General features: G+C 48.4%; 1 protein-coding gene across 5 annotated transcripts in view; it reads right to left on the reverse strand.

Annotated features, from left to right (window-relative positions):
• The window catches only part of GRN (granulin precursor), a 1,937,406-nt gene that overhangs the window by 687,024 nt on the left and 1,224,367 nt on the right, over nt 1-26,015 (reverse strand). For all 5 annotated transcript variants that reach the window (XM_078645176.1, XM_078645173.1, XM_078645175.1 and 2 more), the window contains one exon: nt 13,699-13,935. In XM_078645176.1, the coding sequence (XP_078501302.1) occupies nt 13,699-13,935 (237 nt within the window). The remainder of the gene's footprint in view (nt 1-13,698; nt 13,936-26,015) is intronic.

Here is a 26,015-nt window from a genome sequence, read left to right on the forward strand (position 1 = left end):
AAGATTCACAGAAAAAACTTTGGTCAAAAGACCGGAGTACTGCACTTCTCGGATCTGCGCTAACTGGCGCGGAAAAAAGAAGAACTGACGTCAGCGCGCGGAGGCGGCGTCTATATACTCCAGCGACGTCATCACGGCGCCAACGACGGACGCGGAGCCGCAGGGGACGCCTGCAGACGACGCCTACCGACGCGCAGGGGTACTGCTACGCAAAAGTTTCCGGATCCAGACTGACGCCTGGGGATATTCTAAGGTAAGGAATCTAATACTAACCTGTTTCTTTCAGATTTTTCACACTAACCTCCCTGAATTTGCACCCATGCCACTTGGTCACCTCTATTCTCACTCGGGTGTGATTGGCACCGGACTGTGGTGCGTTCACACCAAGTGACAGACTCCCCGCCGTATCCGAGATGGCTGTCACCTGTCACTGCCTGATGGGCTTATCTCGGGCTGAACACACTGGCTCTGCGCAGGCCGCCTCAGCCCTCTCCTCGCTCTCGACGTGAACAAACAGAAGTCCAACGTGCATTTAATGAAGCGAGCTGGACAAGTATTAGGCACTGTAAACAAGAGTGCATTGTTTCATAATTGGGTAGGGTGACGGGATTATAAGCTCAGCAGCCAATGGGGAGCTAGTTTTTTGTTTCTCAAACGCACGCCACTGACTTTTTAAGAACAATCTAACGCTGTTCTTTTCAACATTATTTCAGTTCTTTCTCGCCGAGAAGGCATATTTTTTACTATGTATCCAGTTCAGCTGGCGTGAAGGAAACAGTTATTTCCTTCATAAAACTAACATTGAGATATTATTTTAGAAGACTACATCATTTGCTTAGAAGGTGGTTAACGTTCATTGCTCGTCTCTAGAAATAGGACTTTTAAACACAGAATAACTAAGTTACAAACAATAAGGGCACATTTACACAAGAAAATTGACATTTAGTCTATTGAGATAGATTGTTAAAGCTTTGGAGGCAAAAAAATAAATAGAAGATGCTAGCAATTTAACCTCTGCGTTCTATAAATGTATTCATTCATCCACTCACCAGCTTTCGCTGACGTGAACTTTCGGCTGAATTAATTACTTTCAGTAACAGATAAGATAGTTCGAGACTAGAAAATTAGATACATGTAAATAAACACCACCACTTAGCATAGCGCCATTAAATGTATTAAAATAGCAGTTTCTTCTCCGCACGCATGTCAAGGCATTCCGCTCCTAAGTCTCTGCGCCAATTTGCAGAGGTTCCTGTTTTCAAACAAGGAACAATTTTGTGCGAATGGTGGAAGCTCCTTGGCCCTGCTGAGCTTGCCAATAACATTGTTTTTCATTCGCCCATTGCAGGCTGCCTGCAGATCGGTGGTTAGAATTCATTAAATACCCCCGTCCCCACTGCTGTTCGCAGCCAGCCATAGAAGTTTATACCTGCTCTCATAATCCAGGGCTGCTTGTGTTTTTTGGTACATATTAAATTATGGCGCACATTTTTATTACAACAGTTCGCGCTCTCTCTCTGATATGGCTGAGGAGGGATCGAGGCACAGTGCTTTTCCTCAATTTGGATCTGCGTAAATCACTGTGAATTCTAGCGTAAAGTGAGGGGAGGGGCTCGAAAACGCATGTATTATGCACACTGCTATTCTTAGCAGTACTGAGTTGCCTAACAGCAGGGGTGAACCCGCTCCGCAGCATGTCTGCAGTCCACCTTGCAATTGTATCCAATGCTTTCTATATTTTTACACCATCTAACCACAGGAAAGCTCAGGTCGCCCATGCATGTCTCCTTCCCAATGCTCCTCAGCTCCCACATTGTGCTCCGAAGCCTCTCCACCCTCACACCCCTGGGCCTCCTACCCAGTTAGCAGCCGGGTAGACAGATTGGGTTACATCTCCCACAATCTCGGCGATATTTTCCTTGACTTAATTATGCAAAAGAAAAAGTTGGACCGGCAGCCACATTTTAGGCTACAATGACCATCCACGCAGTGTACGTCCAAGTCACACAATTATCCCTTGCAGCCATATTGAAGCCTGGGGGTTGCTTCGCCATGTCCCTCTTCAGTGTTTGCTTCCCCACAGTAACACCGCAGTCATACATCCTTTGATCCACGGCCTATAAGAGTGTTGCTGTTCTTAGATTCACCTTTAGCCTGCCCCCATAAACCTGCAGACCTGCCCCCTGGTTCCTTTGACCCAATTGTGCTCAGATGCATACCTCACTACTCGGGCATGCCAGCACTTGTAAAGCCCCGCCCTAAACCTTTTTGCCCTTTGTTTCAAGCTCACCCCCCTACTTCCATCGTTTTACCTGCCTGCAACTTCAACAACCACTAATTAACTAAGGAGGCCTCCCACTGCCTGATGCCATGTGTGCTTCATCTTTTCCCCCCAGTAGTCAGCTGTTCGTTGCTAACCCAGCCCTTTCTCATTCACAGACATTTCTTTGCCTCGGGGCCACGGAGCTCTGCTCCACCCCCAGCTAATTCAAAGGTAATTAGTTTAAAGGGAGAGTGCCTTTCTGGTTTTTAACTTTCAGCACCAAGGCAGCAGCAGCGTGTGTAACAGAAGCTGCTAAAAGGTGCAAGAGAGCTACAACTTTGCCTAGTAAAGCTCAATAAGGTTCCTGCTATTCCACATGGTAATGCATTCAGGTGTCTACAAAATAATGTGGACAGTCTTCTTTATTATAATTTTTTAACAGGCTACACAGCGGCCACACTGCTCTACAACATAGCTTAAAAACAAAGGCAAAGCCAAAACCTCTACAGTGCCGGCTCCCCCATTGGGGTGTGGGGGCATCCCCCCAATGCTTTCTCGCAGTGCGAGAAAGCAGAAACATAAATGGTAAAAACTACCATTTTATGTTTCTGCTTCTCACTGCGAGAGAGCAGAAGTGCCTGGTTGGGGGCAGGCAGGTGGGTGGCCCTGCTGAGGGCAGGGTGGGGAGGAGGGAGTGGCTTGCCCTGGGCCAGACCAAGCAGTCAACCACAACAGTGGGCAAGCCACTCCCCCTGCCCTCGAGCAGGACCGCCCACTCTCCCTTTTTTTAGGTCTCGCGTGGCATAGGCTGCGCACATACGCAGTCTCGTTGGCGAGATTTAATGACTGAGTAGCGAGGGTTAACCCCACCCCTCTTCTCCATTGGCTGGCCTCCTAAACGGCGGCCAGCCATTGGAGAAAAGGTCTCAGTGTCGTCATTCTCTCCATCTAAGCCCCGTCCCTTTCGGATTGGGGGGCATGTTTTTTAGTTTTGTTCTACTAGTGACGTTCTCAGTCAAAAACACGGCCCCCCAATCCGAAAAGGACGGGGCTTAGATCGAAAGAAGAACCATTTGTCTCTAAGCCCCATCCTTTTCAGACTGGGGGGGGCGTGTTTTTGACTGTTTACATCCTAGGAAGCACGCCCCCGTGTGAAAAGGACGGGGCTTAGACACAAATGGCGAGCGCTTGTTTTTTTGGGGGATCCATTTCCCATTTTGAATCGATCACTCTTTCCTCTTTCCTCCCACCTATTAGCCCCATTCCTTTCTCTCGCTACTCACTTTCTCTTTCCTCCACTTGCATTCTTTGCATGCCCATTTTTGCCCCCAAGGCAGTATTTTTTTCTCTGTTCTTCCTACTCTTGCACCTAGTCTTTCACCTAACCCTTCTCTAACCTCTTAATACTTATTCACTCATTTTTCGCCACCCACCTGGTCCCTTTTTGACTCCTGCTCCTCTCCATATGTCTCACTCTTTTCTCCTCATACCACTCTTCCCCAGTCTACTTTCTGCCCCTCCATCCCTGTCTCTCCGCTCTACTACCTTTCATTTATTATTTCTTCTCACAATTCCATGTTTTCATTATCTCCCCCCCCCCCCCCCCCCCCCCCCAACGGGTTAGGGCATCCTTTCTACGGTAGAGTCGCAACACCTTTCACGTTAGGATGACTCAGTGTCGCTGTGACTGTCCCTGTCTGGTCTCTCCCTGCGCGCTTCCTGCTGAGCAAGTCACGGGGTAGAAGGGCAATATCGTGAAACAGTTGCGTCTGACATGTTGCGCAATTCGTCTTGCAGAGAGAGTTATCGCATTGGCATGGCAGTGCCTACGTCAGGACAAAGAAGCGGTCACAAGGGTTTCCGATGGAAAATGGAAAAGCTCCAGGACTCGAGGAATACACTCGCTGCCAGACCCAGAGAGTGAGGGGGTGGGGGAAGGAGTCGGTCAGTGAGAGCGGAAAGTAAGGAGCAGAAGGGGAAGGGATGGGTTTGCACAGAGATAATATTTAGAAGCGTTGTAAAGTGCCAGCTCTCCATGTCACCTTTCAATTACTTCAAATCGCTAACAAGAGTGCGTCAGAGAGAGGGAAAGTAAGAGGCAGAAAAGTAAGGAAATATGGCATAGCCGGGCAAGAAGACCCACAGAGAACTGATCAAGGGAGGGACGGGCATGAGGTGAGCGAACAGGGAATAGGTCAGAAAGACCGACAAAGTAAAGACACTAACATAACGTATTTGTAAAGCGCACCTTCACCCAAGGATATCTTGGCACTGAATAACAGATGCTTATTGTTACCCAGCGGTACTCATTTTGTCGACCTCACAAGGATGAAAGGCTGAGTGGACCCACAGGGATTTGAAACCTGTGACCATGAGGTCAAACAGAGGGCCCTCCCCACCGCTCTTCCTTCATCCTCATATTCCCAGCTCTCACTGCCTCACTTTGTATTTGTCAGTATAAAAGGCTGTCTAGCAGTGATATTTTCTCCTGTCATGGCCTCCTAATTGTCACAGCTGTGCTGCATTCACTGCGCCGACGTCAACTCCTCCCTGCTTTTATTCTGTCAGTTTCTTTGCAGCCTTCATCGGATCAGTCCCTGGGTGGTTCCACTCCCTCCTAGCAGCTTGACACATCAGAACGCATCACTCCACATTACAGGCTCTCTGTGTGGCTCGCTGTGTGGCTCGCTGTGTGGCTCGCTGTGTGGCTCGCTGTGTGGCTCGCTGTGTGGCTCGCTGTGTGGCTCGCTGTGTGGCTGTGTGGCTCGCTGTGTGGCTGTGTGGCTCTCTGTGTGGCTGTGTGGCTCTCTGTGTGGCTGTGTGGCTCTGTGTGTCTGTGTGGCTCTCTGTGTGTCTGTGTGGCTCTCTGTGTGTCTGTGTGGCTCTCTGTGTGTCTGTGTGGCTCTCTGTGTGTCTGTGTGGCTCTCTGTGTGTCTGTGTGGCTCTCTGTGTGTCTGTGTGGCTCTCTGTGTGTCTGTGTGGCTCTCTGTGTGTCTGTGTGGCTCTCTGTGTGTCTGTGTGGCTCTCTGTGTGTCTGTGTGGCTCTCTGTGTGTCTGTGTGGCTCTCTGTGTGTGTGTGTGTGGCTCTCTGTGTGTCTGTGCGCAAATGCAATAGGTGTCGCATTTGCGAGAGATTAAGCTATTGGCATTGTAAATGACAATGCCATTTATTTATCTGATTTCAAAACCAACATAAATAAAAAAAATGTCATTTACAATGCCAATAGCTCTAACTTTTGCAAAGGCGAGACCGTCGCATTGTAAATGCTTGTTTTCTCTATGTATGTAGAGAAAATGGCCCTGGTGGCGCGCTATGCTGCGCCTCACCAGCGTTGTGATTGGTAGAGGGGAGGGAGGCTGCCTGTGATGACGACGAGACCTGGTGTTGGAGGAAAATGCAGGACGGTGGGAGTCTGGACTCCGTACCCATGACCTCGTGGTCGCCCTCAGCCTCAAAGCCTGATTGTGGGGCCTGCCGCGCATACAACTTGGCATTTGGAATTGGCAAATGCGTGAATGCCTTGCCCTTCCTCTCTAATGACGACACTCCGAGCCTCCCTGAATGACATAACAAACCATAGATCCAGAAGAAGGGACTTATCAGGGGTACACGTGAAATATTTTTCAGGTAAGTAGCGAACTGAACACCTGCCAATTGGTCTCACTGTTTTTAGCCGTGATCGCACAGGATTCTGAAGTGTATTCTTTCAAACTACATTCTTTACAGCGCCTAAACTCCCAGGCGGAAGCTTCAAAGCGATGTCGTGATCACAGGAAGGGAGGGGACCGCAGAGAGGTACGAAGGGGAACGGAATTACCACTAGAAGCTGCAGATAAAACAAATGCTTGGCTACTGTGAGATGCCAAGGGACTGTTAGAGTGAACTGTTTGATTTTATGCACCTGACAGGGCGCAGCATACACCATAGTGATATCCAAATCTGTTTGCGCACTCACAGGTCCCTGCTAACAGAAATGTACGGACGGAGCCTTCTAGCTGTGGGGACGGAGGCGGCTTAACACGGCAGGAATGCGTTTTATGTCCACCTGCAACACATAAGCATTTACAATGCAATGGTCTCGGCATTATTAAAGGCAGAGCTATTGGCATTGCTCATGACATTTTAGTTTTTAAATAATAAAAAAATGGCATTGTCATTTATATTATTAAAGGTAGAGCTATTGGCATTGCTCATTTTTTTTTTGTTTTTAAATCATAAATAAATGGAAGTCATTTACAATGCCAATAGCTTAATCACTCGCAAATGCGAGACCTATTGCATTTGCACCAACACACAGAGTAAGTAGTAGAGTGAGTAGTTGATAGTGAGTAGGAGAGAGTGATTAGTGAAGAGAGTATTAGAGAGAGTAGTAAAAAGTGAAAGAGTGAGTATTAAAGAGTGAAGGAGTGAGTTGTAAAGTATTGGCATTGCTCATGACATTATTTGTTTTTGTTTTTAAAACATAAATAAATGGCATTTCGTTAGAAAGTGGGACTTGCTCGACATGTGAGCTGTTTTTCTAGGGCAGTTGAACATTGTTTGATGCAGGTTAACATGGGAGAATCGTGTTTGAGAATTACAGTAGCAAAAAAATGAATTAGGGTTCCAGTGTTTAAAGAAGTCACAAAAGTGCACCTGTAGGCATATGTCTTTGCATTGGAGCAAGTTCACAGCTGCAGGGAATTTACAACAATTTAGAGAACTGAGTCAAGAAACTAGTCCTGGCAAACTTTCGTTGTATTCCTATTTTGCATGAGGACATCGGTATAGGCGTATAGCTGCTTATAAAAAATCTGCTAAGAGTTCCCCCCGATCCCCCTCCCCCACCATGGAAAAGCGTTGATACCTGTAGCCTTTGTCAGGAGTCATTTCCAACCCCCTTTCAGGGCTTAAACAGACTGGAGAGAAAATGGTGAATACTATTGAACATGCTATTTTGTGGATGTGCACAGACCCACGGGACGTTCCAACCCTGCTTCCAGCCCTTATATGTAAATGTCTGAAAGGTGTCAAAATAAGTGTATTGCTATCCATTCATAAAATGTATAAAAAAGTAACCTCACGTATAATCAGAAGGGCTATCGGGGCTCATAGATGAGAACACTGCCATATGTCTCAACTACATATCAGTTATGTAGTTGAGACATATGGAAGCCATAAAAGGGATAAGTGGACTTTTTTTGTTTACAGAAAAGCAGATTTCTGAACATTCCGTCTCTTGCACAAATGGTATTTCATAAAATCCCACACCCCTGGTGTTAACTGTTCATGAGTAAAGCTACTCCGACGACAACCACCTAGATGTCACACGATGGTTTCTGACGGCTGTTGAACAGAAGCAAATATAAAGTCCATCGTGAAATCTGGACTATGCAACCGTACGCAATTAGCAACCGCTGTTTCCTTCTAGCCCACAGAATTTATGAGAACCCACAATATGAAATGTAAGTTTTTTATGGAAGGGGCGGAGGTAGACTGCACCTGGAAGAAATAGACAAACATCTGGTGCAAAGAGGTGGTACGGGCAACACGGAAGTTAAGCCGGCCACCAAGAAAGACGTTAGCCTAATTTTTGATAATTTCAATTTGATTCCAAAGCCAAGAATGAAAACTCAAACAACGGCGACCTTGAAGACTTGATGTCAAACATGACTGGCTCGCTTTCAAGCAAACTGGCAAAGTCAAAAGGCCTGATATAGAAAAAAATAACGGTTCCCGCACAAATTAACGGAGAAAAAAACTCAAAAGGATTTAAGCTTAGAGTGGGAGCAAACTATAACCAGACATTCCGAAACGTACCAAATTCAATTAAGGCACTTACAAAACATTATCTGAAAGAGAGCACTGCGTACAAACTGATAAAACAGAGTTTGGTGGCTTAGTGGACTAACGCCTCCACTATAGGTAACAGGTTCAAATCCCAGCGGGTCCACTTAGCCTTTCATCCTTCTGAGGTCGACAAAATGAGTACCACTGAGTTGGGTAACAATAAACATCTGTTATTCAGCGCCTTGATACCCTTGGGTGATACTGTGCTTTACAAATACAGGTTAAGTTATAAAACGAAAAATACAGGCTTAACTCAATAACATTTCGTGGTGATTCTGAATGATACAGCTAGGACTGTATTCCTTTCTCGTATTCCGTACGCGATGTAGTTTCTTTACCAAAAAAGCACCATAACTGGTAATTATCTATTTTGAAACGGGAAGAGTAACGTAGCTTGCGTCCATGGTAACTTCAAGTACAGCAGTTTTGTACACGCTGTCCTGACTGAAGGGGGAGGGGGGCGGCAGACGACGCTTGAATGTACTTTCATAATACAACAGTTCTACTCAGACTAGGTAGTTAACCACACAGAATTCATACCTTATTCGTTACTTGAACCACTCTCATTTGAAAAAACACCTTTAATTGTAACACAATGATTTTGCAACTCGGTACATGACGAATTCCAGATAATGGACTGTTGAACTTGTGAGCATACCTCACTGTTTCTGAAGTACGTGCCAGGATTCAGATGGTTGGTACATGTAATGTAGAAAATAGAGAGAACTGTGTTGGAAAGGGTGTATGGGAATGTTCCAAATTAATGTGTTAAATCAGGATCCCTAACACACAAAAAACCTGCATACACACAAAAAAATGCATACGCGGAATGAAAGCAAAGATTTAAGAACCCCCTAGGCCAAAACTGGATTTTCAATTCATAATGGAAAATGCAATACAACCTCAATCTTGAAGCCTGTGTAAGTCAGTCCACCATTTCAAGGCTTTCCTTTTGTGATAGTTGAGAAAGAGCCCCCAGCACTCCGACAAATACCAACAAGCATCAGTTGACTCCCAACTCCTGCGTGTAAAGGCTCAGCTGCAGCACCTACCATTTAGGGCAGGACATGTCATTTTGGGTCCCTATGCTCCTTTTGTTGCGCCGCCGTGTAGGAATTTACCATTGATCCACTGCTGGGAAGGGGACATGGGAGTGAGGGGAAAGGTGCATTGGAGGGGCGACAGGAATTGACGGACGTGAAGGAGGTCGGGGGGGAAGAGTGTTGTAGGAAGGGAAGATGTGAGGTGGTCAGGCCACATTAACATATTACAAAGATCCGAGGGTGGACAGGAGTGAAAGGATGGAGCTAAACTAAGGCCCCGGAGTACAGGATATGGGAAGAAGGTCAGGGCCACGCAGGGACATGATCCAAGAGCATGACGGGAACTTTCGCGTACACCTCCGCGGGGTGATGCCCACAGTGCCGCTGCCACGCTCCAGCCACAGTACCAACCATGTACCTGCAGCTGGTGCACCTGTTGCACCTTACACGGGCTGCTGTGGAGCGCAGGCTTGCAGATTTTGATCTTTACCGACGGGGTCACTTTTGGAGAGAGTCTGACTGCCTTACTGGGTTACAGACAAGATACTTGCTCACACCGCAGTATGGGCTACGAATCACTATGGCTGGCCATACCCATCTGTTTTTTTTTTTAAAACCTAGTTTGCTCAGCTTTGTTGTGGCTTTAGCTGCCTCTGCGAACACTTCGTTCGCAGTATTTCGACTCCACTAAAAGGCGTCATCAAATTCGGCGATGAGTGCAGATGTAACCATTTCCAGCCTCCACCCTGACCCCCGGGCTTGGGTGTCTGCCAAGAAGAGGCGCGTGAACTGCAGCTCCTGGTGACAGCGAACCTGCTCACTCTTTGAAAGTCCCAGTCAGCCTGGGAAGTCCTGTTCAAGGCACAGAACACGCATGCAGTGACTGCTCCCCGGCACCGCAGGCTTCGTGGCGCTTTAGAAGCAGCTCTGACCAGCCTGAGCCGTTCTCGGGTCTTTGCGCCGCTCCTCGTCTCGCAGCACAACCCAAGCCCCACTTTAACTTCTGCGAAGGCTTTGAAATAACTGCTCTCAAAACATGGTTCACAGGAGGCCGGGCGGTTCGGGATAGTTTGTGCGCAGTAGCGGGTGCTTTTTGCTGGCACGGTTTTCTTGAAAGCCCAGTCTCTGCTGTAGCATGCAGCTGCACAGCCCGGCGTTACACAGTCCAGGAGCAGCGGACGCCGGCCGGGCACGCGTGCAGCAGTCACTGGAGCGTTCACGGACGTCACCTTCATCATGGGGCTGTGGCGCGCGGCGGCGACGCCGTGAGCGTGCACATCGGCAGCTCCGAGACTGACTCACGCGCCCGACCAAATCCCATGAGCGCGTGGCCAGCTCATGTCTCTCTCTCTCCCATTGACTATGCTGCGCGCGTGGCCAGCTCGTCTCCACTCGTTGCCGGCTGAGCCGACGACTATAGTTCTCTGGCGAGAATGCGCTTCACACACTTCTAGCCGCGACCTAAAAAACGTGACCTGGTACTGTGGTCTAAAATATGCCGTAAGCCTGTGGGACACTGGTGGATTCAGATAGGCAGAAATCAGGTGTCTGGAATAGAAATTAAATCTGAATATTAAATGCATTAAACGAAAAAAAGGTGTTGTCCATTGAAAACAAGCCACTAAAAAGCAATAAACAAAGTCGTTATGAGACTTCGGGGTGCGTTGATTTGTTAAGAAAAATGTTTGATGGGTCAAAAAATTGAATAAATAGGGAAGCCAACTTGTACATAAGGACAGTCTGGGGAAGTGGGCGTGCGCTGAACTGTGATTCCAATAACCATGTGTGAGCTGGCCTTCTGTTTTAGTGGATGGAATGCAGCGGTTACGCTGGTAAACGTGAAAGACCCAGCTCTGAAGAGAAAAATACTGTCACCCTAAACCTAAGTGATTAAAACGTGATTTTCCCATGCACCTCTCTTCTCTGGGTGTAAGGGTGTTTGCCGGGGGTGGAGGAGGGAGCAAGCTTATGGATAACCATTCCCTTGTAGTGGGATCAGCAAGTTGGCGAGTTGTATGGATTTATTTCACCATAAAGGGAATCCCTGAGACGAAAGCCTAGCCAGACACACAAAACACAAAGAAATCGCATACAGAAAACTTGTAGTTCCCTGGCAATGAGTGGGTTAATTAGTTGTGCCAGTGGGATGAAAAGAAAAGGAAACAACCGACTGAGAAATATTTGTTTTTATTATTCATGCGTCTGGAAAAGTGGTTGTTAATGAAGACTTGCTGGGTTCTACGCTGCATTGTAATAATGCATAGGCCTACACGTCTGTGCACACACACACCATTGCCTTCCTGCATTCGCCACTGTGCACTACGAGACCAGACTTACGAAGTGCAGACTTATGACAGATGTCAAAACTTTACTGCTTTTAAAAGGTCACCACAGCTTTTAAAACTGCTGTGTAGGTGTTAAATTGTACCTGAACTTGACACAGAGTCTGGCATTTTGGGCAGTTGCTGTGTTGTGTCCTAGCGGATTTCTGGTTCAAAATATTAATTTTACATAGTTGACAGCATAACTAGGCAGGTTCAAGGGCCCAGAGCAGAGTTCTGCAAAAAAAAGAGATGGAAGAAAGGAGGGGAGAAAAGGAGAGATGGAAGGAAGGAGGGGAGAAAAGGAGAGATGAAAAGATGGATGGGTGATGGAGAGAAAGATGGATGGACAGATGGCAAGAAAGGATAATAGATAGAGACAAAAGATAGTGATGGTACTAATAATGTATGACACTATATGTGGGCAAGTTAACAAATAAAAGGAAGAGCTCGACCAGAGCTGAGCCATTCACTGTCTTTGTTAGAACAGATTCACAATTGCTTTATTAACTTTCCTGCTATCTCAAATTTGCTTGAAAATGCACCATTTGCCCACTCATTTTTCAAAATGTTCATGGGTTAGAACCCCCCGAACCCCTCGTAAGTGGTTTGCGCTCGCTCGCAACATTGCAGTAGGCCCATTGTTGTAGGTTCACCACTTTCGAATGTCACAAGCCGCCACTGCACTAATACGGTCCCAAAGGCGAGACCTATTAGCTATGCCAGTGCTTGTTTATTTTCAGTTCCCTGCACAAAAAACACTTAATTGGACCTTCGTTGACTAAGCCATACGACAAATTGGTTGCAGATCTGGCCATAAGGTTAAAAGTTTTAGAAAATCACGAAATGCCTTTTCAATGGAGAGCTGTACCAAAGACTAACTAAACACACACATACACACTCAGACTTATTCTTTACACTGTGGCAAACAATTCAAAAGTAGAACATTCAAATGTTTCTTGTACTACTTAAAATATTTCCCTATTTTTAGTTGGATTTGGATTGATTGCAGAGTGCTCTGTATCCCAATCTAGCATTTGCCACTATTCCCATATTTGGGGAACAGACGCCAGTCTTTATTACCAGGCAGCGCATGTGCAAATTTGACCACTAGGTATGTGTTTGAAATGTCCTTACCAGAAGTTTTACATTTGGATGGCATCTGCGGACCAATGCAGACTTTAGAGAAAAAAAGGGAAGAAGGTAAAATGTGTGAGCTTCTTGCTTCTCATCTGCTACGGTCATTTGTAATTAATGAATCATTAAATTGTGAATTACGCTAAGCATCTATTGCACCAATTGGGCAGCTTTTGATATCAGTAAATTATTGTCATGTAACATTAACTGGGGTGATGCAAGATAATTATTGGTGAGCTATATATAGGAATGTACAATTGTGTCAACCATACAGATAGTTGTTGTGCAAGTATTACCCATCACTATAATATTGTGGATGGGGTCTCATTTAATTGTGAAACTGCAGTCCAGGAGTACTAGCAGAGTACAAGGTTAATTAGCGATTTGGGTGGAGATGGCGCACAGCTGCAAACTTTCTTCCCTGGTCTTGGGGTTCAGTAGCAGCAATAGGAAGTAGATGGCATCATTGAGTTTCTGTAGCAACTACCGATTGCCCTTCTAGGAACTTCAACAGCATATAAGAGGGTCTTGGGTAACATGGTTATGAAGCTAATTTAAACAGGGTTCTCATCCAACAGTTCAGAGGCAGAAGCGAAAATGAACAAATGTGTGATTACTCACCTTGATGTTCGCCAACAGACAAAAGGCACAAGGAAGCATATCAAGGACTTCAAGAAGGAATATACCAAGAAACCAAGGAGTACATAATAGGTGGCCAAGCAGTTGGGACATTCGATAACAGATCTGCAACTCTAAGTAGTCCAGTAACATACTAGCATAAAACAGCACTACATACATTTCCGTAAAAATGAGGAATTCAATCTACTCTACATTCGACCCTGTCGATACAAAATAAGTAGATTTATCTTAAGTCACAAAAAGTGCTCTGGCTTTGTGATATTAGTGTGCATCCACAGACTAGGGCACTCACTAGAGAGCAGGTCCAATGGAAATGGTTTCAATTCGGATTTTCTAGGTCTTGAATGTGCCTTTGATCAACTGGCTTTCAACTACCCCACATGCAATAATTAGGAAGAAAGCAGCAATGACAAATTAGGCTTGTGATCTTAAGGATGCTCATGCAAGGAATAATGGAGAACACACCTTCAAAATAGGGCAACAACCCCAATCTCCTGAAGCTACTCTGCAACAGGTATTGCCATCTGGACAGCTGGTTGTCTCATCGCAGGGTACTTCCCCTCCTTGCAGTGAATCATTCACGTGAGCGGGGACCAGAGTTAACCAGGGTACTGACTGATCCCCACTGAAGCAGGCTTTTTTCTCAACTCTACAACTGTAGCCACTGGAACAGCAATGTATGTTATCCGAACAGCACACAGCCTGTAAAAGGAAAAACAAGAAAAAGGTGCTGAGTGTACAAAATCACATCCACCCCATTTACCTGCACACAACCCACTACAGACGTTCAAGTTACTTCCCTTCAGTAACAATGTATCTGGTAGAGACGTTGTCTAGCCGCAGACTCCTTAACTTCGAATATCCCCAGGCATGAGACTGGATCCTGAATTTTTTTGCAGCAGCACCTCTGCACGCCGGGGGACGGCGCCACGCGACCCCGCCCTGACGTCGATCACGTACGTGACGCCTGCAAGGCATACAAATGCCTCCCAGCACGCTGACGTCAGTTTTCTTCGGAGAAACTTTTCCGCAGCACAACGCCGAGCCACAAACTAAACTGTGAAAGTAAAAGGATGGTGGAAGACCGCATCCTAAAGACAGAATAGACACCGCCTACACATATAAGTGGAGGCCGTGAGAGCCCCGCAGGCCAAGCGGAGGCCCCTTCCCGAGTGCCACAATGGAAGAACATTACAACAGACAGAAATTGACTGATAGTGCTATGTGGAACTATAACGTCCAGAAAGGACGGAACACAAAGAACAGTCCATTGTAGGAAAGACAGAGAAACTTTCCTTTCCCCTCCAAAAACAGAGGTAGGAAACAGAGCACAACCGACCCTCAAAGAGGATGACCACGAGGAGACTAGAACCTCGAGGCAGTAGAGCAGACTGAAAGGGAAGGGAACTGGAGAGGAAAACAGACCTTCCCGTTAATCAAAGTACCATATAACAGAAAGGCTGTCTCTCAGCAGAGGTTAACTGTTTATGAAAGCACCCAGGGGAGTGCAACAACCTGAACCCTCAGAGAATAAAACCCAATGGCAACTGAAGAGGCCAGTAGAAAACACCACCAGAAAAGGTCCTCGCAGAATGGGGAGAATGGGTGGGTGTTAAGTAATCTGCGGCTAGACAACGTCTCTACCAGATACATTGTTACAGAAGGTAAGTAACTCGTAAATCTAATAGAGACATCTAGCCGCAGACTCCTTAACTTAGAATAGATACCACATCCATACCCAAAAGGGAGGAGAGTCTGCGACAGGACAACAGAAAGCGCCAGGCATGTGACCCGGGAACAGGGTGACGGATAAAGGTGGGAAAAAACTGCGGCAGAAAGACAGACAGCAACACCAGCAGCTCGAAGAGCACAAGTCACAGGATAGAAGATATCCAACAACATTCCAGAATGGCTCAAAAACAATACCAGTAAAGAAATGACAGGTAGAACGGTATCATTATCAGAAGAGAGAGAGAAAGGGAGAGAGAAGGATTACTCTCCGCTAAATGGTGCACGAAAAGTGCATTAACCCAAGCTTGCAATGAACATGAAGAGATGCAACCAGCGCTTAACAGACAAGATCATAAAGGAAGCCGAAAGAGCCGGCGGCAAGAGCCCAAAGGCAAGCCAGAACCTGAGCCATGCACTGGAGACAGCCAGCAGGGCAAGAAAGCACACCAAGCGCACACCCAACTCAAAAAGGGTAAAGAGGGGCAAAGCATCAACCTTCCACCCGCTGAAGAAGGTAGAATATGCCGCCAGCAAACAGCAATATAAACCTTGATGTGGCTTACACAGGAACACAAGAGTTCCCGACTGGGCAGCATGAAGCCAAAGGGAGGAACAACCACAATATAGACTCGCAGACAGTAAGCAATGACCACTGCCATCAGAAGAACTGTCCCACGGGTGAAGCTGGAACAAGAGTAGGCAAATCCAAAGGGAGAGGCCAAAAACAACAAGCCAACGAATGGTGGAAAGAGTCTCAGAGTCCAAGACCAACCCTCCAAAAGACACGGACAGCGTCGAAAACCAAAAAGGGAGCATATGACAATTGGAAAATTACTCCAGGAAGTGGAAGCAAGAAGGAGCCTATGGCAACTTGCAATCACCTAAAAAAGTGCTCCACACACATGGAGAGATTGGTCCAAACATCGCAACCATGACAAGAGGTGGCGACGTAGGAAGAGGAAACCAAGAACAGTTTGTAGACCTAGGAATAAGCTGGACCATACCTAGCGCATTAAGGACCGGTAGGAGCAGTCTGCGGAGAGGAAACCATGAAACCTCTAAAACCAAAGGATAACCAAGGCAAAAGCAGATGGCATCCAGGAAAAACATTGCACGCCGTACAATGGACATTCAATGGGTACCTGGCCCAGGTGAATGAAGCAAGGCTATATAATAGCGTACAAGTACCCCACATGGAGTATGAACACTCCGGACAATGGGGACGCCTCTTAGGGCAAAAGCCAGGTCAAAAAGAATGCAGGAACGAACCAAACCCATGAACAGAGTTCCAGCCCGTCATGACTTTTCCCAGCTGAACTACCGGCTGAAAGCCACAAGCAGAGGACACAGCAACCTGTGAAACACGGCCCCGAAGGCCAACAGGCAATTGAATTTAAAATGCATCCAAGAGATGATAATAAAAGGATAAACACCCTTGACCACATAAAAGGAGAAAGTAAAGCTCACTGCTCATGTGAAACACAGAGGACATGTAAGGCTCACTGCCTATGTTAAATACAGAAATGAATCTAACGGATGCCAAAATGAAAAAGTACCACAGAAGACAGACCTAAAGGGACCTAAGAGGGAGGACGAAAGCCCGCCAGCAGCTGGTGCACCACCGACTCGGCGTGAGCATCAAAGAGCAAAACCCCATCAAAGGGTAAATCAACCAGGCATTCCCAGATATTTTCAAGGAAGACAGTCTCTCAACCAAGCGTGACGTCATAAGGCAACAGAACTCGCCATGGCTGGGCCCAAAGAATCCACAGTATCTATGGCTGAACGGATTGTAAATTCGGCAATGTCGCGGCAATTCCAAATGGAATAAAGAAGTTCAGCACGAGAACCGTAGGAGGTGACAGTAAGCAAAGACTCTGCAGAGTCCCACAGGGCAGAAGTTGCCCGAGCCAAAACACACGGTATTTAAAGACCAAAGGGCTGCACTAGTGGATGCAAAGACGTTCCTACGGCAGGATTCAAGCCACCTGGACTCTAGAGAGGGAGGAAGCGTTAGAGGAGGCAGAGAAGGAAAGGCAGTCTGCAGCACAAACCCTTGCGCCTCCGGGTGCCCAAAAAGACAGACCGGGTCATGTGGAGCTGGCCGGTGACAATGCAGAACCGAACGTGCCACCGGATCTCCTGAAGCAGGTCCGACCCAGGTTCCCAAGAGGGCATCATAAAGGGATGCCTCAACAGGCAAAAGCTGCTCCACATTGCCGAACCCAAGGTTGAGGACCTCCAGCAAGGGGTCCACCGACAAGGGGGTAGAAGGGGTTTGCATATTCAAAATGCGAGTGGCTGATGAGACCACTCTCAAAAAAGCAGCACCAGCCTCTGTAGTCCTAAGCAGAGGGGAAAACAGCTCATCAGTGGGGGAGGGTTGTAGGCTGACCCTCCCAGGACACTGAGGGTGCGCCCAATACCCCACGGAAGGGAGCCCCATGGAAGAATGAGGATCCTGACGAGGCTCCAGGGGAGGCGAACAGCCTGTCGGATCTGGGAGCTTTAGGAGTCTACACAAATTCCAAGGGGGGCACTGGTAGCTCTAACTCCGGCGAGGCTGGGCGGGAGATCCGCGCCGAACCCTCTTCAGAGTCCTGTATAAAGAATCCAGAACCCAGCGTCGAATTGATTGTGCTTAGTCAGACGCTAACTCGGCGGCCTCCGGCGTCAACTCGGCACAGTCTGAAGTCGTCAAGGGGCAGGCGAGGCAATCATTCGGCACCGCTACGGCGCCGGCACTGCCTCATCCGAAGCGGGCTCCGGCGAAAGGAGCGGAGGCGGCTAGCTTTCGGTGCACTGATGGCGCTGACCCCAGCTCCGGACAGGCGGCAGTCTGCCTAGAAGGCTGGGGTCTGCTCAAGACAGGGCTATGAGCACAGGCAACCACCTGCGGTGCCACAGGGAGCCCCATGGGGCTATGCAGCACGGCAGAGGCGCCGTGGGACGAAGAGGGGGACCCAGGAGGGCTGCGCCCTAACGACCCCACATGAAGCGTAGAGGGAGACCCAGCCGGGCCGCGCCCTGACACCACATCTCCGACATTACTGGAAGGCAAGGGCTCAATAGGCGCTGGGGGCGAACCCGCCGGCGAGTCAGTAGGAGACCCCACAAGAGGCGGAGGTTCCGAGGACGCCCCAGGAACGGGAGAGGACTCAAGGGAGGCCTGCAAGGCCGTAGCATAGGCCTCCATTTGGGCCAGTCGCCCCCACACCAACGCCAAACCAGGGCGGATAGAGGGGGGGACAATCATCAGTAGCGCAAGTCCGGAAAATTCCGGGAACCAGAGCCCTGACAATAGAAGGTGGTTAGGTCGATGACCTAGGGGACATGTGCCTCGACTTACCAAGTGGAGAACGACCTCAGAGGGCGATCGACGGTGGAACCGTACAGTAGAGGGACCTGCAGACTACTCCGACCGGGACAGCCGTGCCGAGAGAAGTCTCCCGTCGAGACTTCGGTTTCAGACGTTGGCAGGCTTCACAGTCCATGGAGTCATGGTGCTCGCCCAGGCACAACATACAAATAAGATGTGGGTCCGGGGTGGACATCTGCCGTGAACAAGAATTACAAGATTTGAAGCCCGAAGGCATCGCACACTTTTCCCGACACGAGGCATCGAAAAGGAGGCCTGAAAGCAGGCCAGAGGAGCTCGCTCTGGTTCCGCGTTGCACGCGGAAAAGAAGGAAACTGATGTCAGCGCGCCAGGAGGGTCTTGTATGACCTCGCTGATGTCCTGTTCGAGGACGACATCAGGTCGGGGTCGCGTGACGGCAACCCTCGGCGCGCAGAGGTGCTGCTGCAAAACATTTCTGGATCCAGTCTCACGCCTGGGGATATTCCAAGTTAAAGAATATGCGGCTATATGTATCCGATTCTTAGGTTTAAATCTTTTTATTGATAAGTTTAGTTTATGCATCAAACAGTGCTACCAATAATCAGCCAATTAGATCACACATGTACAGCAGGGCAGATTATAAGAAATCCCAACACAATGGCCTACCCCCTCTCATTTCTCCTGGGTCGCTCCAAGGGGCCCTCCAAACCCAAACCCCGCATCCGTCCCCTCCCTAGGCCGATTTGGTACGGAGTCAAGAGAACCGAATAGGGGCATTCAAACTGTACTGCCTAGTCCTGCAGATTAAGTGGTGTCCTGTGGGGGCGTTGTGATATGTAAAACACAGAAGTATTTGGGGCAGGTAAATTCCCGCATTTCGGTGCAAAGTAGTGAGAGGAATGGGCTCCATCTGAAAAACTACCGGCACATCTCTCTCCTCCCTTTTGCAGCCAAAGTCACCGAAAGAATCGTAAACGCCCAGCTGACCGACTTCAAAGAAGAGAACTCGATCCTGGACGACTCCCAGTCTGGATTCCGCAGCAACCACAGCACAGAGACCGCCCTTCTTGCCGCCACTGATGAAATCCGCATGCTACTCTACCATGGACACACGGCGGCCCTCATTCTTCTAGGCCTCTCTGCAGCCTTTTGACACCATCTCACTTCGCATTCTCGCAGCCAGACTGCACAACACGGGAATACAAGGAGCCACCCTTGACTGGATCCAATCCTTCCTCTACGGCAGAACCCAGAGGATCAGACTCCCTCCCTTCCTCTCCAAACCCACGGAAATCAACTGCGGAGTCCCCAGGGATCATCACTCAGCCCCACATTCTTCAACATATACATGGCCCCCCTCGCAGCCATCGTAGGACAGCATGGCCTCAGCATCGTATCCTATGCAGACTACACCCAGCTCATCCTCTCGCTCATGAAGAATGTGGAAGGCACCAGACTGTTTCCAGGAAGGTATGAAGAACGTGGCAGCCTGGATGAAAGAGAGCTGCCTGAAACTAAACTCAGAAGACCAAGGTCCTTATCCTCGGTCCCTGCACCTCCACCTGGGAAAACACCTGGTTGCCCTCTGCCCTCGGGAGACTACAGACCTCGGCATCATCCTCGACTCCTCCCTCTCCATGGACCGCCAGATCAAAGCTGTCGCCTTTGCTAGTTTCAAGTGCCTTCGCATCCTCCCCAAGCCTTTACCTCATTACCAGCAGACTGGACTACAGCAACGCCCCCCCTATGCCAGAATCAACAAAACTCTCCTCCACAGACTTCAGACCACCCAGAATGCCGCGGCCAGACTCGTCCTCGGGACACCGCGCCATGAGCACATGACCCAACACCTACGAGGCCTCCACTGGCTCTCCGTCGAGAAGAGGGTCAACTTCAAACTCCTCACCCATGCCTACAAATCCCTCCACAACATCGGACCCAAATACTTGAATGAGTGTGTATCGTTCCACGTACCCAAGAGGAACATACGCTCCGCAGACCTCGCCCTGCATCCGCAGAAACAGAACCAGCGGACAAGCTTTCTCCTACATCGCAGCCAAAACCTGGAACAAGCTCCCTGTGAACATCAGACGTACCCCGACCCTGCACACATTCAGGAAGGACCTCAAGACCTAGCTCTTCGAATGACCTGGAGCCCCCCCCCTCACAGGTGAGTAGCGTGCTTTATAACCCCCGATTGATTGATAGATCTGCGAAGGAGGCACAATCTCCCGACAGTGAGAGTGCTATACGTTCCATACCCAGCATGTGCCACAATCTGTATAGCCAACCCTGGTATGTGGATGTCCCAGTGAGAGAATATGTAGTGCCACACCCAGAGGTATTCCCATTGGTCTGCCTTTGCGCGATCTGAGGGGAAATGTGAGCGTGTTGGGGACACCTAGGACAAGGTATACCGGAAAGCACAGTATATGTATGAAAGTGTTTATATCATTTAAAATCTGTTCCCAGTATGGAGAAAATGTGTAAGCGTGCCTTCTGACCCGCAGTTCCTCCAGCAGTCTGATTTGCAGGTGGGGTTGCTTCTGTGGGGGCATAAGATACCAATATGTGGCAACCTTGGTCGCCGTTTCCATGCCAGAGACATTCTGTGCAGTGTGGCGTGGCTGATAAAAGATGTTGCTCTATTCCTTCTGTAAAAGTGTACGCCCCAGCTCTGCGGCCCTGCGGAGTTGACCAATGGTTCTGTAGGGGGCAGTAAATGGTAGAGCGGAGTGATGAATGAATGAAAGGCGTTTTATAAAGCGCGAAAACTTAGCCCCAAGGGGCATCAAGGCGCAAAGACAGACAGACAAGAGTCCAAAACTACCAACTGCAAAATCAGAATACCGCTAGGAACAAAGCCGCTAATATGCCTGAGAGAAGAGCCAAGTCTTCAGGCGTTTCCTAAAAACCACCAAGGAAGACTGACTGGAAAGCTCCAAAGGGAGGGGGTTCCAAAGTTTTGGAGCCAGGGTGGAAAAAGCTCTACCTCCCCATTTAGCCTTCACAAATCTGGGAACCGAAAGCATGTTCTTAGATGCTGAACGAAGGGTTCTTTGGGGGATGTAAACGCGTAGAAGGGACCTGATACCCTCTGAGCCTGAGCCATGAATTGCACCATGGGCCAGACAAAGAAGTTTAAAAGAAATCCGAGAGAAAATCGGAAGCCAGTGAAGATCCCTTCTGGCCATGGTTACAGAAGGGAGCCTGGGAAGGTTCAAGACCATCCTGGCGGCAGCATTCTGCACCATTTGGAGGCAGTGGATGGAGCTTTTGTTAATGCCACTGTATAGGGCATTACAATAATCTAGCCTAGATGAAACTAAGGCGACAGATTGTTTCCGGGCTGCCTGGGATAGATATGGGGCAATCTTCCTAAGTGTTCTAATGATGGCACAACAGGTAGACACCGTTCTGTTTACCTGAGAATCGAAAGAGAGAACGGGGTCAATTAGGACACCAAGGTTCCTGGCGGAAAGAGTAGGAAGAGGGCAATCCCCCAGCGAAGAGGGCCACCAGTCTTTTGACCACAGATCTTGGCTGCCTCCAAAGACCATAATTTCGTTCAGTTTAAAAAAATTACGCACCATCCACTGGGAGACTGCCTCCATGAATGCTCTAAAATTGGAAGCAGAGTCACTAGACGACTGGGTAATAGATACCAAGATCTGGGTGTCACCGGCGTACAACAACACCTCAAGACCAAAGGATCTCACCACCTTGGCAAGTGGGGTAACAGATGTTGAATAATAATGGGCTCAACGAGGAGCCCTGTGGTACCCCACATTGCACTTTTTGAGAGGCGGAGAGAAAATTGCCCATTTTGACTCTCTGCTCCCTATGATGTAAAAAGGAGGAGAGTAAACTAAGGGCAGTACCCTCAACTCCGATGTCCATGAGCTTGGAGATCAGGATTGACGGGGACAAGGTATAGAACGCTGCTGTCAGATCTAATAACACTAGCAGAGTAGGATGTCCCCTATCAACCTCCATACGGATGTTGTTAATCACAACCGTTAGGGCAGATTCGGTGCTGTGAGCTGCCCGAAACCCTTAGTTGGGAGGTGTCTAACAGTTCGGATCTCTCAATGAAGGTAGAGAGGTTTCGATTTATATGGGACTCAAGTATCTTAGCTGGGGCTGGGAGCAGGGAAATAGGGCGATCATTTTTTTAGAACTCCAGGGTCCAAAGAGGGCTTTTTGAGCAGTGGTTTAACGACGGCAGTCTTCCAGGATGAAGGGAAGATACCCTCACTGATGGCCATATTCATAACCTCCAGAAGAGGAGGGAGGACCGATCGTCTACAAGTCTTAAATCTTAAATGTTCTTAGAGGACAAGGATCAGAGGGCGAACAAGACTTGGTGGCATCAAGAAGGAGGTCAAGCCCTTCTAGAGTCGAGAGGGAAGCAGGTAAGCTGCAATTTAGAAAAAGCATCAACATTCCCAGTAGGGGGGGAGGCAGGTAGAAAAGGGGCACAAGCTGCATTGGCATCCAACTCATGATTGCGGGTTTCAAGAGAGGTATAGATGTCAGCGATCTTAGAATGAAAGAAACTCGCGATATTATTACATTGTTCCTGTGTTTCGATGGTAGGGTCAGCTGTTTTAGGTGCCGAGAGCGAGTCAATTATATTAAAGAGGTCCCTTGATTATTTAAGGGAAGCCGTAAGGTTGGTAAAATGGCTCCTTTTTTCTTCAATGATGGCTTTCTTATAGTCTCTAAGTCGAACTTTATGAAGGGCTTTTCCCCGTGGGTCAGGGTGGGCATGCCAAGACCGCTCCTGTTTCCAACACTTCTGCTGCAGCAATCTTAAGCGGTCAGAAAACCAGGGCTGAGAAGGACTCTTTCGGGCTGAATAGTGCCATTTAGCCGGAGCGAGGGTGTCTATAGCGCCGGCAAGGACATTGGAGAGATTAGAAGCAGCCACGTTGGGATCAGATGAGGAGAGATAACTGAGAGCATCCATAAAGGGTGCTAGAGTATCATCGTTAACCTCTCTATAATTCCTTCTAGTCTCCCACACGTTGCTCTTAGGTTTGTTAAGTAGGATAGGATTAGTTTTACAGTAAAAGGGAACTGCAAGATGGTCGGAGCAGGAAAGAGGGATGGGTGCACCAGCCATGATTCTGGCATCATTAGTGAAGATGCAGTCCAACGTGTGGCCAGCAGAGTGCGTAGAGTCCACGACCAATTGGCCAAGCCCACATGCGGCTAAACCATCTATTAGTGTCATCGTGTCCTTGGCATCTGTAGACTCTAGATGAAAGTTAAAATCGCCCAAGATACTAAAGTAGGGCTTGTCAACAAAATGCTCTATGAGTTTAAGGATATCCTGGGGAAAAGTAGTTCTTGGACCGGGAGGTCTGGAACAGAGAATACCAGAGAAGGAAGCTGAGGGAAGAAAATTTAAGGTAAAATGCAAAGCTTCGAATTTATCCGAGGGCAAAGAAAGAGGCTCGGTACGACATGTAAAAGTATCTCTAAAAAGGATTCCCAGCCCACCCCCCCTATGCCCAATCCTGTCCATCCTGGATAAAGTGTAGCCTTCGGGGACTGCATCAACCAGATCTGGGCCAGAAGAATCAGAGCACCAAATTTCAGTGATAAAGACCCAGGGAGGCTTTTTTTGGGAGACAAAGTCTCTGAATGCCACATTATTTCGAACTAGGGACCTAGCAGTTATGAGCAGGCCAGGCTCATTTAGGAAGTTGGATTCGGGCAGTGTACTCCTATGTTTAGCCTGATTTTTGAAGAGGTATCGGGAGCGTGTAGGTCTTGCAACGCCATTACAACATTGAGTTTCAATAAGATTTTCAGGGGGTGAGGTAAAGTGACAAGTTCTAAGCAGAGGTCTAAGTGAGAGAAGTGTGGAATGGGTGTACAACACAGTTTGCTGGGAGTATGTAGCATGGGCCAGCCCGCCTGGCCCCTGGCGTGTCCTCGGCGCGTCCTCAGCGCGGACAGGCGCAGACGGGCTTAACTTTGGCGCAACTTCTGCGCACGCCCGCTGTACGCGGAGAAAATCATCCCCTTAAATGTATCCGTCCCCAAGTCTGGTGTCCCACCTGACCAAGATCAGCCAATGGGAGCGATACCAGCTGTTTGCCATACGCGCCCTCCACGAAACGGGAACACCCGCGGTGGAACGGGGCACAGGCCAAGGAGAGGCAACAAGTGAGCAAACTACGAGCTACAGTATTGTGCAGGTAAATTAAAACACGGCGCGGTTATTAAAAGCACAATGTTAAGGATGTCATTGGCAAGAAACGAAATACAGTAGAAATCATAGCGCTAGTAGCCAGAGCATATTAATCATGCACTGGTAGTGAGGCCTGTGCTAGTTGTTTAGGTGTGCAGCCATTTTTCGTAAGGGGTCTATGGGCCCCTATCTGTACCGAGGGATGCAGGACCCAGTGTCGTACTTGTTGTAAGTGATAGAATTCGGTCTCTGGCAGCGCAAGGTCGGAGCGAAGATCTTCAAAGGACAGTGGGCCTTCCATATCAAAGAGATATCCTTATGATCTACACCCATCCTTATCCCAGTGTTGAAAGGCTACCAGGTCGAGGTCTGGAGTGAAATCCAAATTGTTAACTATAGGCGTAAGGGTGACTGGAAGGAACTTAGGCCGCACTTTAACGCAGTTGAATCCCAGGAGATCAGTGGACCTGAAGTTTCTGCAAAGCTCTCTAGCTCAGCGAAGAATGCAGGGATGGAGATCTGGGTCTCGTGCAGGCTTGCGACAACGCAATCCGCGTAAAGGCTTATGGTATGGCGTTACTCCCCAAACCAAACCCCGGAGATCAGTGGATTCTCCCACATTCTCTGGGCCATAGGCTCAATGTTAAGAGCGAATAATATCTGGGAGAGCGTGCACCCCTGTTTCGTGCCTCGGGCGATCTAAAAGGGGTCTGAAGAATGGCTGTTCACCTGTACCTTGGGGTGACTGTAGCTGATAAATAACCCATTTGGGGAAGCGGTCTCCCATCCAGACCAGCGCAAGAGTAGCCTCCATACAGGACCAGTGCATCCGGTCGAATGCTTTTTGAGCACCGACCAACAACACCACTCGCTCCAACCTCTGATGGAGTAGCCACCGCCTATTATCACTGCATTGCATAGTGGCTACAGACCCAGACTGATCCGGATATACCAGTCCCGGCATCATCGGTCCGAGCCTGGGCGTAAAAAGCTTTAGGTCAATATTTAAGAGAGCTATCAGACGATAAGAAGAACATTGTCAACTGTCTTTGCCTGGTTTCGGGAGTACAACAACCGATGAAAGACCCATGGGGCGGGGGGGGGGGGAGGAGGGGTGTCAGAGGACTCGCCTAAGATGGGCGCTAGGATGGTGCAAGAAAGTCTTGAACAGAAAATAGCAGAAAACCCATCTGGGCTGGGAGATTTGAGATGTTTAAGGTGGGCCATGGTTGATATCACTTCCTCTATACGGATTGGGATGTCAAGGCTGGCTGCCTGTTCTGGGGTCAGTTTAGAGTGGTTTGCCCCTTGTAGATAATTAAGCTGTGTAAACTTAAACATAAAAATCATGTCACTCGAGCATTCAGAGCCAGTCGTGTACAAGACCATGTGGACGGTGGTTGCCTGGCGTTGGGCGCGCAATCTGTTGGGCAAAAGGCACCCCCATATGTCCCCCTCCCCACGTAAAATTAGTGCTTCAGCCTGAGGGCGGCGTATTTCACTTAA

Source organism: Lissotriton helveticus, chromosome 5_1, assembly GCF_964261635.1.
Source record: "Lissotriton helveticus chromosome 5_1, aLisHel1.1, whole genome shotgun sequence".
In the NCBI taxonomy this organism is placed as follows: Eukaryota; Metazoa; Chordata; class Amphibia; order Caudata; family Salamandridae; genus Lissotriton; species Lissotriton helveticus.